Below are 16,677 nucleotides of genomic sequence, written 5' to 3'. Positions count from 1 at the left end.
ACTATCAGAAGAAATTAAGAAAACAATCCCATTGACAATTGCATTGAACAGTATTAAATACAGAGAAAAAATTAAAAGCTAAAATACCTCATCAATAAAAGAAATTGACAACAACACAAACAAATGGAAAGTTATAGTGTTATCATGGATTAGAAGAACTGACATTGTTAAAATGACCATTCTTCCCAAGGTAATCTACAGATTCAGCACAATCCCTATCAAAAAACCAATTACATTTTATACAGAATTAGAGCAAGTAATTTTAAAATTTGTATAGAATCAAAAGACCCTGAATAGCTAAAATAATCTCAAGAAAGAACAAAGCTGGAGATATCACGCTGTCATTTCAAATTATATTATAAAACTATAATAATCAAAACAGTATGGTACTGACATGAAAACAGACACATAGATCAGTGGAACAGATTGGAGATCCCAGAAATAAACCCACATTTTTATGGTAAATTAATCTATAACAAACGAGGCAGCCATATACAATGGGTAAAAACAGACTCTTCAATAAATGGTGATGGGAAAATTAGACAGCTACATGCAAAGGAATCAGACTCTCCTACTTTTTCACACCATACACAAAAATAAATTCAAAATGGATTAAAGACTTAAATGTAAGACCTGAAACCATAAAACTCCTAGAAGAAAACATAGGCAGTATGCTCTTTGGCATCAATCTTAGCAATATTTTTTGGATGTATCTCCTCAGTCAAGGGAAACAAAAGCAAAAATAAACAAATGTATTGTATTAAACTAAAAATTTTTTGCACAGTAAAGTAAACTGTCAGTGAAATGCAGCCTACTGAATTGGAGCATATATTTGCAAAGATATCCAATAAGGAGATAATATCCAAAATATACAAAGAACTCATACAGCTCAACATCAGAAAAACAAACCAGATTAAAAAGTGAGCAGAGGACCTGAATAGACATCTTTCCAAGGAATACATACAGATGGCCAACAGGCACATGAAAAGCTACTCAAAATCATTAATTATCAGAGAAATGCAAATTTAAACCACAGTGAGACATCACCTCACATCTGTCGAAATGACTATAATCAAAAAGATAACAAACACAAAGTGTTGGTGGGGATATGGAAAAAAGGAATCTCATGCACTGTTGGTGGAGACGTATATCGGTGCAGCCACTGTGGAAAACACTAGAGATTCCTCAGAAAGTTAAAAGTGAGGTTGCCATATGATTCAGCGATTTCACTTGTGGATATTTACTTAAAGAAAACAAAAACACTAATTTGAAAAGGTATATATACTCCAGTGTTCATTGAAGCACTATTTACAGAAGCCAAGATATGAAAGCAACCTACGTGTCCACCAACAGATGAATGGATAAAGATGTGATTATATATATATATATATATATATATAATTAAAAATGAAATCTTATCATTTGCAACAATATGGATGGATCTAAAAGGTATTAAGTTAAATGGAATTAGTCAGAGGAAGACAAATAGAACTTGATCTCACTTATTGTAGAATCTAAAAAACAAAACCAAAACAGACCCATAGATACAGAGAATGAACTAGTGTTTGCTAGAGAGGAGATGGTGGGAGGATGAGTGAAATAAATGAGGGAGATTAAGAGGTACAAACTTCTAGTTATAAAATAAACTATGGGAATATAATGTACAGTATGGAGAATATAGTTAATAATATTGCCATAAGTTTGTATGGTGACAGATGGTAACCAGACTTACCATGGTGATATTTTTGTAGTGTATAAAATTATTGAATCACTATGTTGTACACTTGAAATTTTCTAAAAAGGCAGACAAAAACTAAGTAGGGCTGGGAAATACCGTGTTATCTCTGTTTGAGTTAGAAAAAATGGGAAGATATCCAATGTAGGACAGTTTTTCTCCTCTGTAGTGGGAACCTCCTGGGTTTGGTTCAGAATGAAGATAGAAATTAATTTGGGGAATAAGATTTAAGTGCCATAATTATAAAGAAAATCACTCACTAGAGACTTCCAGTGGCAAGAAATTTAGAGCTAAATGTACACAAGCAGGTTTGGAAGTAATTTTAAAGGCAGTTTTTAAGTTCAGCTGAGAAGAGACTGCAATGTAAGTGTGAGTATAGTGTATAACTTAGATAAATAAAAACAGTATAGATTAGGAAATGACAGTTTAAAGAAGACATATTTCTTATTCATTTATGCTCCAGCAGATAGATATCTTTCAAAGTTCAGTTGTAATTATGTATTATATGGATGGAGGTAATAATGAGAGTGTCTTAGGCATCTTGGACTGCTGCAAGAAAACACCATAGACCAGGTGCTTAAGCAGGACATTTATTTCTCATAGTTTTAAGAGGCTGGATAGTCCAAGATCATGGTACTGATGGGTTTGTTTCCTGGTAAGAACTGTCTTTCTGGTTTGCAGACAGCTGCCTTCTCCTATGTCCTTACATGGTGGAGTAGAGTAGGAAGAGCTCAAGAGAGTTCTGGTCTTTTTTTGTTGTCTTATAAGGACACTAATCCAATCACGTGGGTTGTACTCTCATGACGTCTTTTGAACCTTATTACTTCGCCAAGGCCTTACCTCCAGAATCATCACTTTGGGGTTAGGGTTGGAGCATGTGAGTATAATGGGTGAGGGCACATTCAGTCCATAAGAAGGAGGAAGAGTTCTAGTGATCTATTGCTATGTAACAACTCTCTTCAAAACTTGCTGCTTTAAAACAGCACAGTTTTATTAAATTTCAGGATTTTGTGGGTCAGGAATTTGATTAGGGTTCAGCTGGATAATTCTGCTCTGCCTGGGGTTGTCTGGGCTCACTCAGCCAGTGGTTGGTATGGTCTGTGTCCAAGACATCTTCATTCATGTGCCTGGTGCTTCAGTGGGGGTGACTAGAAGGTGGGGCTTGGGGACCCCCTTCCTCTGCATGTGTTTTCAGGGCCTTTCCACATGGCTTTTCTAGCAGAGTGTTTGGACTTCTTACATAGGTTCCAAGTACAAGTGGAACCATTTACCAAATGAACTGTACAAAAACATTGGATTGATAAGTTTTGGACATGTTGAGTTGGGATGACTATGAGCTGTTGAGGCAGAGAGGTTTGCAGTATAGTTGAAAATATAGATCTGAATCTTAGGCCCTAAAATGAAATGGATCTAAAATTTAAAAAAATTTAGGTCACAGATGGAGATTTTGGGAGTCAATGAGCTCCTCACTATTTTAAGGCCCTGAAGAATAGATTGCAGTGTTAAGGGAGAGAGTATAAGTTGAGAGGAGAAACTGAAAGCTGAATAAATGTCCATATTTTAAAGGATGGTCCGGAAGGAGAAACTTGCAATGAAGACTAACCAGGAACATACAGAGAAGAAAGAATAGAATGAGGGGGGAGAGAGAGAGAGACATTTTAGAAGCATAGGTAGTTACAGAATTCATAAAAACAATGAACTGAAATCTCTGATATCAAGAAGAAGGAAGATTAGAGGACATTATTGCTCAAATGCTAAGAGATTTAACAACAGGAAGACTGGGTCAAATCCTGTCCCTGCCATCTGCTGTTTGTATGACTTTGACCTTAGCCTGTGCCTCAGTTTCTTTATCTGTGAAATGAGGATACTAAAAGCAACTGTGCCATAGGGTTGTTTAAATGCACTAATCCATGTTATCAGTATATATAACTTATCTTTTTACTATTCCATGCTTTAAAGAGTTTGGAAAGATCCATAAGTTTGACAACTAGGAGAATTTTGAACTTTAGAAAAGTTTGGTGATAGTATCGTTAAATTTATATGACATGACGGCAGATGTTCCACAGTATGTAACTGGGTACTGATAATGGTAAAATCCATTGTAACAAGCATGAAAGAAGCCCATAATTCCCTTTATGACTGCATTTTGGTATTTTAATGTACTTTAAAATGCACATCAATAAACATTTTTTTTTTTTTTTTACAAACTCTATTATATTTTCAGACCACTATTTGTTTTTTCTTGTACACTATGGATTTCTTGGATGTAGAGCAAGAGGTTGGCACACAAGGGTCAGGATGACACTCATCTGTTTTTGTAAATAAAGTTTTGTTGGAACACAGCTACTTCTATTCATTTCTGTGTTGTCTGTGGCTGCTTTTATGTTCCAATGGCAGAGTTGGAGTCCTGACAGAGACCATATGGATCACAAAGCTTAAAATAATTACAATCTGGTTCTTTATGTAAAAAAAAGGTGCTTTTGCTCTCCTGTTTCCTACAGTGTTTCTTCTCTTGGCAGTTACTTCTGTTTTGCTCATCCCTAGGAACCTAGAAAGCAAAAGCAGTTATGGCTGAAGGAGTGCAAAAACACTATTCCTAAAGCCATGGAGGCTTTCTTACATAGATTGACTTACAAAAGGACAATAACTTTTGAGTATACCTGATCTACAGATATTTTTGTTGCTGTAGATTTTACTGAAACTGGAGTGGAAGTCATTGTTACCAGGAGTGAAATGACTAAGGCCTAGGCTAACTTTCTTATCCAGGACACTGTTAAGGCTGCCTTCATTTTGATGGCATTCTTTTTTTCCCCAGCAAAGGGCTTAGAAATGGCATAAATTGGCTAGCTAACGTAGGGACTGAGTTACTCTGGGGCTTTGTCCAGGTGGGATGTGAGAATCAGGCCATCTTTTCAGAGCAGATTTGGGATTTGGTTACTATTGAGGAGAAAAACAATCTCCTGTTTGGGAAGGTCTATTCATTATTGTTTAAAGCCCTATTGGTTATTTAACACATTTCTCTAGTCTACAGATTACTTTGGTGTAGAGAACCAAGGGTTTTGAGAAAGATAACAGAGAGGTGTGTAATTTATTCTGTAATCACAAACTGGGTCAGTTTCAACAGAAGCCCAGATTTGAAGATAGCTAACTTTTATATTGTTTACTTTTGGTAGCTTTTTAAAAAAATCTACCAATTTGAAAATCAATCTACTCAGTCATAAATCACCAACTCATTCCTGCCATCTTTTTCTCCATATTTGCCAGAATTAGAAAGTATGAAAGAAATGTACCATTTCTCATGATGATAAAGAGAAAAATTATCTCTTAGAGCTAAATGCAGCAGCAAAATTAGAAAGAAATATTTGTTGGCAACATTCTCATCTGCTTCAATTCATAGTATATGAAATGTGAGAGCTAAAGGAATCTTAGAGGTTCTGAAATCTGCTACCCCCAACCCAGAAGATAAGAACTGGCTTGAAATGTGGTCAGATTTTCAATGCTGAAAACAATGCTAAATTGGGACCCTTCACAGGGAATTTGCAGCCTACTAGGGCTCAAGCCTAAGGTGAAAGGAATAAAAGAATTTGAGAATTCTTCTTGAATAGAAGAATTTCAAATACCATGGAGGGCAGTTTTGGCTGGAGAGTTAGGGAGGCTGTCTTAGGTTCAGTTCCTAGAAAGCAAATCCTGAGATAAAAATTCCAGTTTTATTAGGAAATGTTCCCAGAAAGAGACTTATAGGGGAGTAGGGGATTGGGACATTAAGAGAAGGAGGGTGGGCCAGGGTATGATGTTAGGCAGTCATAGAGAGAATAACTTGGGCTCAGTTCCACAGAGGAGTTCAGGAAGAGTGTAGGTCATGTCTTTGAGTTGTCCTGCCCAAGGGAATAAGGAGTATTTATCCTCCCACATCTGTCATTAGTTGTTGTTCAGATATTCAGTTGTGTCTGACTCTTTGTGACCCCATGAACAGCAGCATGACAGGCTTCCCTGTCCTTCACTATCTCCTGGAGTTTGCTCAGACACATGTCCATTGAGTCAGTGATGCCATCCAACCATCTTGTCCTCTGTTGCCCCCTTCTCCTCCTGCCTTCCATCTTTCCCAGCATCAGGGTCTTTTCCAATGAATCAGCTCTGTGCATCAGGTGGCCAAAGTATTGGAGCTTCAGCATCAGTCCTTCCAATGGATATTCAGGGTTGATTTCCTTTAGGATGGACTGATTTGATCTCCTTGCAGTCCATGGGGCTCTCAAGCGTCTTCTCCAGAACCACAGTTCAAAAGCATCCATTATTAGTTATGAGCTGACTTGCTGTGGGATGGTGGAGGTGGGGGTGTGTGGGATATTCATTCTTCACCCTGCAATGGATTCCAGTAACCTGAGGGCAGCCTTCTTTAAAAAAAAAAAAAAAAAAAGTTAACTGTTGTATAACTAAAGGGAAAGGGAACCTGGGCTGTGCCTTCAGACACTCTTCCTGCAGACATCTTCCTAATACCTTCAACTCATGCTAAGGATGCCTCCTCTGGTTCATCTTTCTGTCGAAGCTCAGTAAGTAGAATCAATGATTGGGTATTACCTTCCTTAGTCTTTGAAATTTTTATTCTAAATAAGATTCGAGGAAATGAAGGTTTCAGCCACAAATTCAGATATTTGGTTGGCAGGTTTTCGTTGCTTCCTCTCTCTAGGAATATCAGTTTTCAGCAAGGAAACAGACTTTAAAAGATCACATATATTCCAAGTAGCAATTGAAGGGAAAATAGCAATGTGATAAATGTTCTAAGCCTTACATCTAATTACCAAGCACACCACAACATGGTTGTTATTTTCTCATGGGCGTGTAATCCATCTGTACATGCAATCTCAGCAGGAGGTGTTGGTATAGTACAGACTATTTCATTGTCCAACTCCTACCTCTAAAAGGAAGAATGAAAAAATGAAGGCGAATTATCTGTTCATGTAGCACAGAAGGCAGGTGGGGTGGGGAGGGAGAGAAGAAAGTGACAAATATGGTCTCACAGAGAGGGCCTATGTCACCAACTTAAGAATCTCTCTCAGTGAACGGGAGGAAGATAGGAGGGAACAGCTGGTGTTTATTCAGCCTTCACTGTGATCCAAACTCTGTTCTTAGAGCTTCTAAGTGAGTTAACCCACTTAAACCTCATATGATGCTATAACTGAAGAAACAGAGGAACTTGATGGAGGTCACACCACTCACTAGTAAGTGGCAGAGCTGGCTTCTGAATCCAGGCCTGCTGGCTCCTGAGTCAACCTGGATGCCTGGCTAGATTTGTCATTGGCCTGTTATGTATGAGATTCTTCCTCTGGAGTCTAAACTACATGAAATCCACTTTTATTCTCTGGATGATGTTTGGTTCTTGTCTGACTCTGCAACCCTATGGACTGTAGCCCGCCAGGTTCCTTTGTGCATGGGATTCTCCAGGCGAGAATACTGGGGAGGGTTGCCATTTCCTTCTCCAGGGGATCTTCCCAACCCAGGAATCGAACCCATGTCTCCAGCAAGTCTCCTGCATTGCAGGCGAATTCTTTACTGTGAGCCATTTTCTGGATAGAGTTTAGCTATTTCTTTGCAACTGATTTTTAAATAGTCATGTACTGTACAAATGCATGTGAAAATTTAAGTTAAAGCATCACAGTTAAAATGGAAGTTGTGGTTTCATGGTTTTCTTTGACTGACAACCCTAAATTCCTATTCTCTCCCTGTAACCCACCTCACTTGATCAGTTTAGCATCATTTCAGATGTTTAAAAATACATTTAGATGCTTGTTAAGTCTTCTTTGAAAATATATGGTACTGTTTTGTACTTTTTATTTTAAAAAGAGAACACATTAGTCATATGATACTATAGTTCAGCTGCTGCTGCTGCTAAGTCGCTTCAGTCGTGTCCGACTCTGTGCAACCCAATAGATGGCAGTGCATCAGGCTCCTCCGTCCATGGGATTTTCCAGGCAAGAATACTGGAGTGGGGTGCCATTGCCTTCTCCGATCATAGTTCAGAGGGTCTTGAATTGTCTTGGTTTATGGCTCTTTCAGTATCTTAGTAATTATTTCATGGTGCTCTAGGTCAAAAGAATATTTAACAGTTCCATCTAGTGAGAATTAGATCCAAACAACTTAATAAGTATTTATGTCCTAACATAGCCATTATGGCCTTAGTAGCCATTCAAAACATTACACACATGAAAATAGTATCCAGTTCATCCTTAACCATAATTACCTTCTAACTGGCAGTATATGCCTGTTGGACACTTCATGGCTCTCAAACCTTAGGATCAGATCAGACACTGCCACACTCGTTGCCTGTTCTACACCAAATTCCTAATTTGCACAGGACTTTTTTTTTTTTTAATCACAGCAACCACAGGAAACCCAACTTTGGAAAAGTATGACATTAAAAGGAATTTAGTGGGTGCTAATACTGGGACTGTGGACCTCCCTGAGCTCAGGGTTTGCACGGAGTCCAGCAGATGTCTACTGTGGCTGTGCTTTCCTGTGCACAATTTGGGAACTAACTGTGGTCATGGTTATAAATTTTGCAGTTCACTTTTTTCATCCTACACTTTGCCTTGGGGATTCAACCATGTTGCACATAAAGATCTACTTCCTAGAAAAGACTGCCACAGAATCTCCCAGATTTTATTTACCCATTTTCCTTATTATGGCCATTAATGTTATTTCTAATATTTTGTAATTTTATATAATATTTCAGTGAAAATCCTTGTTTCATTCCTCTTCATTCACATGGCCAAATTAGAGTGAAGGAACTGCTAGGCCATAGGCCAGTCAGGTTTTTAAATTTTAGTGAAAGTGTTAGTCACTCAGTTGTATCTGACTCTGTGATCCCATGGACGGTAGCCCGGCAGGATCCTCTGTCCATGAAATTCTCCAGGCAAGAATACTAGAGTGGAGAGCCATTCCCTTCTCCAGAGGATCTTCCCGATCCAGGGATCAAACCCAGGTCTCCCGATCTAGGGATGGAACCCAGGCAGATTCTTTACCATGAGTCATCGTGGAAGCCTTTAAACTTCCGTGCATACCAATAAATTGAGCGTGACCCTCTTTGAATAAATGATTCCCTTAAAATTCCTTAAAGCGTGATTACTTCTGGCTTATTTTTCTTAGAACTCTATACCCTATGACTATCCCACTGGGGAAGAATAGTTGTTTTGGAAATGTATGTAGTAGTTAAATTTTAGACAAAGGTAATTGAGAAACAAGGGCAGGATATGAGTAGGCTGAGAGGAAGAGGAAGATAGGAACTGATCAGAAACTGCTGGGCATATTATGTAGGACAATGAGAAGGCCAGATCATTTATAGTAATTTATGTAGACCACAGATGGTAAATACCTCACAGGCATGCCTTAAATGTTCCCTCCCCTTCCATGGGAGACCTAGCCAATCCATCATGAATGGCAGACATAACCAATCCATCATGACACTCATTCTCCCCAAACCTTCACCCAATCTTGAGTTCTCCTCACAACCCTGGAAGATTACCATCAACTTTTGTGAGTGCACAAAATGAAATTTGCCTGTCATCCCTGGAGGCAGTGAGAAGGTGGGAAGATAGGTTGAAATTCGGCAGAGAAGGGCTAAGGAGTTTAAAGAATGCCAAGCAAGGAGCATGTGGATAACTTATTTACATTTCAGACTCTGTTCACAAAATGACTGTATCCTCCTCTGTGAAACAATAGCAGTAGGTATTGATCTCAGGCTGCTATTATTTGTTTTCATGCCTTAGTTCTAAATTATGCTATGTATTTATTTCTAGAAAAGTAATTAAATCACCAGAGACCCCTGTTATTATTCTTTTCATGTGTCCCATATATTGAAAAATGTGGTCTCCCAATTAAACTGTACTTATTAAATAACAGTGACAATATCAGCAAACAAGCATTCACTGAATATTTTTCACATGACAGGCACTGTTAAGCAACTTACATGTATTAATTTTTAAAATCTTCACAACAACCTTACAAGGTAGGTACAATTACTGTTCTCATTTTATAGTTGTAAAACAGAGACCGAAAGTAAACATTTTGTAGCTAGTAAGTGGTATAATCAATACCTTTCTCATTGTTCAATTTTAACTGTGTAAAGTCCAAGCATAATTTCTGATTAGAAGGAGATAACCAAAAGTACAGTGGTGGTTTCCAAGGGCTGGGAGAAAGGGGGAAATGAAAGTTAATGTTTAATAGGTATAGAGTTTAAATTTTACAAGATGAAAAGAATTCTAGAGGTGGATGGTGGTAATGGTAGCACACCACTGTAAGTGTGTTTAATATGCCAAATTGTACACTTAAAAATGGTTAGGATGGTGAATTTTATGTTATGTATGCGTGCGTGCATGCCAACTTGATTCAGTCATGACTGACTCTTTGTGACCCTATGGACTGTAGCCCACCAGGCTCCTTTGTTGGGATTCTCCAGGGAAGAATACTGGAGTGGCTTGCCACACCCTCCTCCAGGGGGATCTTCCTGATCTGGGGATCTTCCCGATCCAGGGATTGAATCCACATCTCTTATGTCTCCCATACTGGCAGGCATATTCTTTACCACTAGTAGCACCTGGGAAGGCCCATGTTATGTATCAGTTCAGTTCAGTCGCTCAGTCATGTCTGACTCTTTGCAACCTCATGGACTGCAGCATGCCAGGCTTCCCTGCCCATCACCAACTCCCAGAGTTTACTCAAACTCATGTCCATCAAGTCAGTGATACCATCCAACCATCTCATCCTCTGTCATCCCCTTCTCCTCCTGCCTTCAGTCTTTCCCAGCATCAGGGTCTTTTCCAATGAGTTGGTTCTTCACATCAGATGGCCAAAGTATTGGAGTTTCAGCGTCAGCATCAATCCTTCCAATGGATATTCAGGATTGATTTCGTTTAGGACAGACTGGTTGGATCTCCTTGCAGTACAAGAGACTAAAGAGTCTTCTCCAACACCACGGTTCAAAAGCATCAATTCTTTGGTGCTCAACTTTCTTTATAGTCTGGCTCTCACATCCATACATGACTACTGTAAAAACCATAGCTTTGACTAGATGGACCTTGGCAAAGTAATGTCTCTGCTTTTTAATATGCTGTCTAGTTTGGTCATAGCTTTTCTTTCAAGGAGCAAGCTTCTTTTTATTTCATGGCTGCAGTCACCATCTGCAGTGATTTTGGAGCCCAAGAAAATAAAGTCTCTCACTGTTTCCATTGTTTCCCCATCTATTTGCCATGAAGTGATGGGACCAGATGTTATGTATATTTTACCACAAAAAAATAAGGGAAAAAGGAGTTAACCAGGGTTCCCAACATAGGTTGGTGGAATTCTGGCCAGAAACAAAGAAATTTGCTATATTAGTTTGATTGTGCAACAGGTCATGGATGAATGCATGGTTTTCTGGCAGATTCTTCATTTAGAAGAATTAGATTTAAATAGCCAGGAGACCCCATTTTTCTTTAAAGAATGCAAAGATCTGAAACCCTAGACTGGAACCTGCTGACTGGACACTCAATTCTCTAGTTCCTAGGAAGGTAGGGAGTGTTCAGCAAGGAGAATAATACATTTTAGAGTGAACTGGCCAGTGGGGAAGCCACAAGCCCAAGGTTAAGGGCCTCTGCACTAGAATTGCATAGAAAGTTGGCGTCGCCATTTCTTCACTTTGCCATTTCTTTGGCAAGTTCTTTAACATCCCAAGCCCCAGATTTCTTGTCTGTAAATGGGGTAGTAATGATGGCTTATGGAAACTCTGGCACTTGGTGAACCCTCAACAATACTAGCTCCTAATTCAACTTCATGGCTATGTATTTACATCAAACAATAGGGATAATACAGAATCCTGAGGCTTACTGGATCCTGCAAATGAGATAAACTGAGGTGTAAGTGCTTGACTGATGGTAAGTTTCCTCCTCTTCTTTTGTCTCCAGTATCTAGCAGAGAGAGGGTGCCCCATAAGTGAGGACTCCCCAGCATCTTGATGGATACTCAGTGGCACCCCTCTTACCATCTATCTATCTAAACTTCTGGCGTATAAAGTGATGTTTCCTGATATTCCTTAAGCAGCTTCAAGGGCATCATGTTTTGTAACATCAGAGGCTGCCCTGGTGTTGGCATGTCAAAGTGACCTTCACTCATGGTGTGGAGAGAGCTGGTTGCTGGGTCCAGCATTGTGTCTGCTTCAAATACTTATCGGTAACATGATTCTGAGCTATTCAGGATTTGGAGCTTCTTTGTTTTGTGTTGCAGCTGATTTTTCTTCTTGATGACCTCAGGCCTCTGAAATAAGATGTTTAAAATAATTTGTTCCTCCCTACTGTGAAGGAAGAACTGTCTCTGTATGTGACAGGGCTAATGGTGGCTTGCCCCACTGTTAACTTGAAAGGATGGTGCTGGACTGTGACTCTTAGAGGTCACGGATGTCAAAGTCTTTAGCCATCTGTGGCTTGCCCAGAGCGATGGAGCTCAAAGAATCACCTAGGAGCCAACTAGAGCCACTGGAACATCCCATTTAAGTGCATATTTTCTCCCTTGTCCTTCTCTCCTAGCAACTGCATGACTCAAATACTACTCAGAAAGTATTAATTCTCTGTAATTTATACACTTGCCTGTGATATTATTACTGCCCAATTGCTCATGTTGATCTTCAGAGGGTGGAACCCCAAGGAATATCTATGGGGAACTGAGGCTGTACTTTGGAAAAAGAATATCTTTACTAAGTTCCTTTTATTAAGTATGTATCACATGGTCCAGCCATTTGACCCACAATCTCTGCTTTTTTTCTCCCCAGCACTGGCTTGAACCTAACAAGTCCATCTCCAAGCAAATGAAATGTAAGTGTCAATCTGTGGGTTCATTTTTGCTTTGAAATGTCCAATGGTAGATTCTGTTTCTTTACAGAGTTTCTCCTGCCAAGAAAGAAATGGATGAAGTTAAAGATCTGGGGGTGGGGGGACTTCTCCCTCCCCATGAGCTGTGTAACTTCTCCTCTCTTATTTGCTGGCCTTGGTGCTCCCCATGGTCACTATTCCTAGAGGCCTGTGTCTCTCCCCATCCGCATCATCTTACCCTCATGTTTCATGTTCAAACAGGGGCACAGGTGCCTAGTTCCCCTTTGATTGTGGGGTTTGCTAGTAAATGGTTCAGGGTGGAAAGTCAGTGTTGTAGGGGGGTGGGAAGATAGGCAGGTGTATTTTGAAATTAAAATCTTGCTGATAACATTAATGAAGATTGAAGTATTCTTGTCCACTCCTCAAGCTCCCCAATATACTTTCCTGAGTAATGTTTTCAAGCTCTGGTGTTGTGACCTGCCTCCTCGCCTCCCCCGATGAACTCTTGGAAAAGTTGGCTTGGGAAACATCTCTGTAGTGCATAGAATATCTGGTCATCCACTTGGGGGCATTGTGAATAGGGTGTTGACTGCTGGTCCTGGATGGCATGATGTTTTGTCCTGGTCACCTGTGCCAGGCTGTAGTCAACCTGCTTTTATTTATGGTTTAGAGGAGAACTTCTGAAATGCACCTCAGAAATTCATTGCCTGCCCTGGAGTCCATTTATCCCTTCATGTCAACTTTCCCAGGGCTCTAAAATGTGGGTGATTAATCAGTTTCTCATCAGAGATCAGGTTAGCACGTATTAGGTCACTAGTCATCGTTCAAGGGAGTCTTTTTTTAATATGAAAAAATTATTTGAAGCAAGGTTTTTAAGTAAGAGAAGGAAGAAACTGAATTATGATGGCAAACTGGTAACCAACATATCTATTCCTTAACTCTTTCCTTTTACCCTCCTGCCCTATCCCTTTTCTGTCTTCACTCAGACCTCTGTCTGTCTCTTCCCTTTCTTCTCCTTTCACTCAAGAATAGACTCTGTCTGGCCAGTGCAGGACTCACAGTCAGCCGGGCTGTTCAGGCTAGCACCCAGAGCTGCTGTGGGCGAATGATGCTGCAGAGAGAGGGCAAGAAAGAGGTGCAGGCAAGGGGCAGCAACACATGGAAAGTTCAGAGAAGTCAGCCCCTTGAGGTGAGGCTGGAATAGAGTTGGGACAAGCATCCAAGATTAAGTAGCAGGACACAGGTACCAGGGAGCTCTGTATAGAATGACATGCAGGCTAATGAGAATAAACTAATTTATCTGAGAAAAAACTAGCTGATCCTTGGATAACCCTTAACTACTTTATCACTTAAAATTTTAATATTGTTTTTATATATTTAAGAATATTTAGGCAAATTTCCAGTAAAGTTATTTTTAGTAAATGGTTCTTTGACTTTGGTTCTTTTTTTTTTTTTAATTTTATTTTATTTTTAAACTTTACATAATTGTATTAGTTTTGCCAAATATCAAAATGAATCCATCACAGGTATACATGTGCTCCCCATCCTGAACCCTCCTCCCTCCTCCCTCCCCATACCATCCCTCTGGGTCATCCCAGTGCACTAGCCCCAAGCATCCAGTATCGTGCATTGAACCTGGACTGGCATCTCGTTTCATACATGATATTTTACATGTTTCACTTTGGTTCTTAAATGTCATAAAATAGTTTCCTTAAGCCACACACATTTTTAAAATATAACATCTATAAAGTAAGATGTATTTCAATACTTAAAAGAAGAGAAAATTTTAAATTTGTGAAGATTTTTCTGCTTAAGAGCTTTGTGTCTACAATTAGTAAATCTGAACAACCAACTCAGAATATATAATGTTTTGTAAAAATAGTTTCAAGATTGACATATGACTACTGGCTGGTTTTAATCTAACGACAAATAGAATCTGAATCTGGAAAAATAATTGTGTAAAATTCAATTTCTAACCAGACACGGTGACTCACTGATTCTAGGAACTAGCAAGGTTCTTACCTGAAGGGTAAGGGTCTTACCAGTTACCTGGTCCTCTGTTGTATTGTTAAGAACATTAGCAGACAAAAAATTATGTAATTTTTCTCAAGATCACAAGGCTAGTTTTGTGATGGTTGATGATGTCTTTTAGTATCAAGAATTTATTGTTTTCTTATACATATGTCCTAGTCACTATAATGTAAATTAGGGAAAAATTTAAACTAAGGCATGTAGACTGTTAACCCAGAAAAATTGGGTCCAACAAATCCATGGAACTCATCCATGAATTTATCAACAGATCTGGTTGCAGAACCCCAGGCAGCTTCCTCTTTGGTTGTTGTTCAGTCGTTAAGTTGTGTTCAACTTTTGCAACCTCATGGACTGCAGCACACCAGGCTTCCCTGTCCTTCACTATTCTGGAGTGTGCTCAAATTCACGTCCATTGAGTCAGTGATGCTATCTAACCATCTCATCCTCTGCCTCCCTCTTTTCCTTTTGCCTTCAATCTTTCCCAGCACCAGGGTCTATTCCAGTGAGTCAGCTCTTCACATCAGGTGGCCAAAGTATTGGAGCTTCAGCATCAGTCCTTTCAAAGAATATTCAGGCTTGATTTCTTTTAGGATTGACTGATTTGATCTTACTTTGGTTGGGGAGATGCAGTTTATATTCTGACTGCCTTTGAGGAGGCAGTAAGAGAGTAATTCCTTGGATGAAGAATTTACTCCATTCCCATGTCACTCATCAGTGATAACGAGCTTTCCAGTCCTTTGCCCTGACCTCATTAAGATCCCTCAGACTATGTGGATTACCAGAGTAGGCAGAAGACCAGCTCTCCTGATGAATAAACTTTCTACAAAATCATTATTATATCTTACTAGTATTTTTAAAAATAGTTTTTTAATAGTATCATGCTTGTGGTTTTTCTAGCAGTTCAGAAAAGTTTAAAGTATTTCCTTTCTCTTCTCCCTTATATCTCCATGCTTACTCCAAAGAGATGACTATTACTAAGAATATTTATATATCCTTCAGGGAATTTTTCTTTACATATAAATTCCCCCAACTTATATAAGGCCTTTTGTAAACAAAAATGAGATCAGTCTCTATATATGACTCTTCACCTTATCATTTTCTTAATAATTTTAGAGTTTTTAAATAAAAATTAGTGATTGATGATTAGCTTCATTTAAAAAATGGTTTTTGGGGATTCCTTAGTGGTTCAGTGGTTAGGACTCTGAGCTTCCAATGCAGGGAAGTTGAGTTCCATCCCTGGTCATGGAACTAAGATCCTGCATGCTGTGTGGAGCAGGTAAAAAATAAATAAACACAAAATTTCAAATGGTTTTCTGATATTTAATTGTATATATCTATGTGATTTACTTATTAATGACGGTCAGCATTGTTTATAGTCTTTTCCTATTATAAATTATGCTGTAGTAAACATGCTTATATGTATATTCTTGCATATTGTCCATCTGTACTAGAATTTCCTAAAAATAGAATTGTTGGATCAAAAAGAATATGCATTTAATCTTTCCTTAGAGATAAATACCCATTCAAAGAGCTTATAGTAATTTACTCCTCTACGGTTACATGAGAGTTCTTATTTCCCCCAAATCTTGTTAAAAATAAGTATTATCAAACTTACTTTTATGGTGACCTCAAATCCTGGTGGGCTGCCGTCTATGGGGTCGCACAGAGTCAGACACGACTGAGGTGACTTAGCAGAAGCAAATCTATTAGGAAAGTGAAATATTTAATTAAAAAACTAGACAGTTATTAATTATAAATTTTAAAATTGAGAAACTTCTTAAACTAGTCTTATTTCTCCTCTGAACTTAGGAGTTACTTTAAATTTGGTTTTTTAAATGAATACGTGGTAAAACTGGCTTCATTTTGTTCTATAGTGCTGTGAATTTTTAACATACAGATTTGTGCAACCATCTCCACAGTCAGGATACAGAGCACATCTCTCCAAAAACCTTACTTTTGTGGTCCCTTTGTAGTTACTCTCCATTCCCTGAACAACTAACAGCCTCTGATCTATTCTCTGTCAATACAGTTTGTATCTTTTGAGAATGTCACAGAAATTGAGTCTTACAGTTTGTAATC

General features: G+C 38.8%; 1 protein-coding gene across 2 annotated transcripts in view; it reads left to right on the top strand.

Annotated features, from left to right (window-relative positions):
- Positions 1–16,677, top strand: part of FRMD3 (FERM domain containing 3) — a 343,971-nt gene that overhangs the window by 181,540 nt on the left and 145,754 nt on the right. For both annotated transcript variants that reach the window (XM_024995823.2, XM_024995822.2), the window contains exon 3: positions 12,528–12,570. In XM_024995823.2, coding sequence (XP_024851591.1) covers positions 12,528–12,570 — 43 coding nt within the window. The remainder of the gene's footprint in view (positions 1–12,527; positions 12,571–16,677) is intronic.

Source organism: Bos taurus, chromosome 8 (assembly GCF_002263795.3).
Source record: "Bos taurus isolate L1 Dominette 01449 registration number 42190680 breed Hereford chromosome 8, ARS-UCD2.0, whole genome shotgun sequence".
NCBI classification, from domain to species: domain Eukaryota; kingdom Metazoa; phylum Chordata; class Mammalia; order Artiodactyla; family Bovidae; genus Bos; species Bos taurus.
Note: the sequence above shows the minus strand (reverse complement) of the source record. Positions and strands in the feature narration are given on the sequence as shown.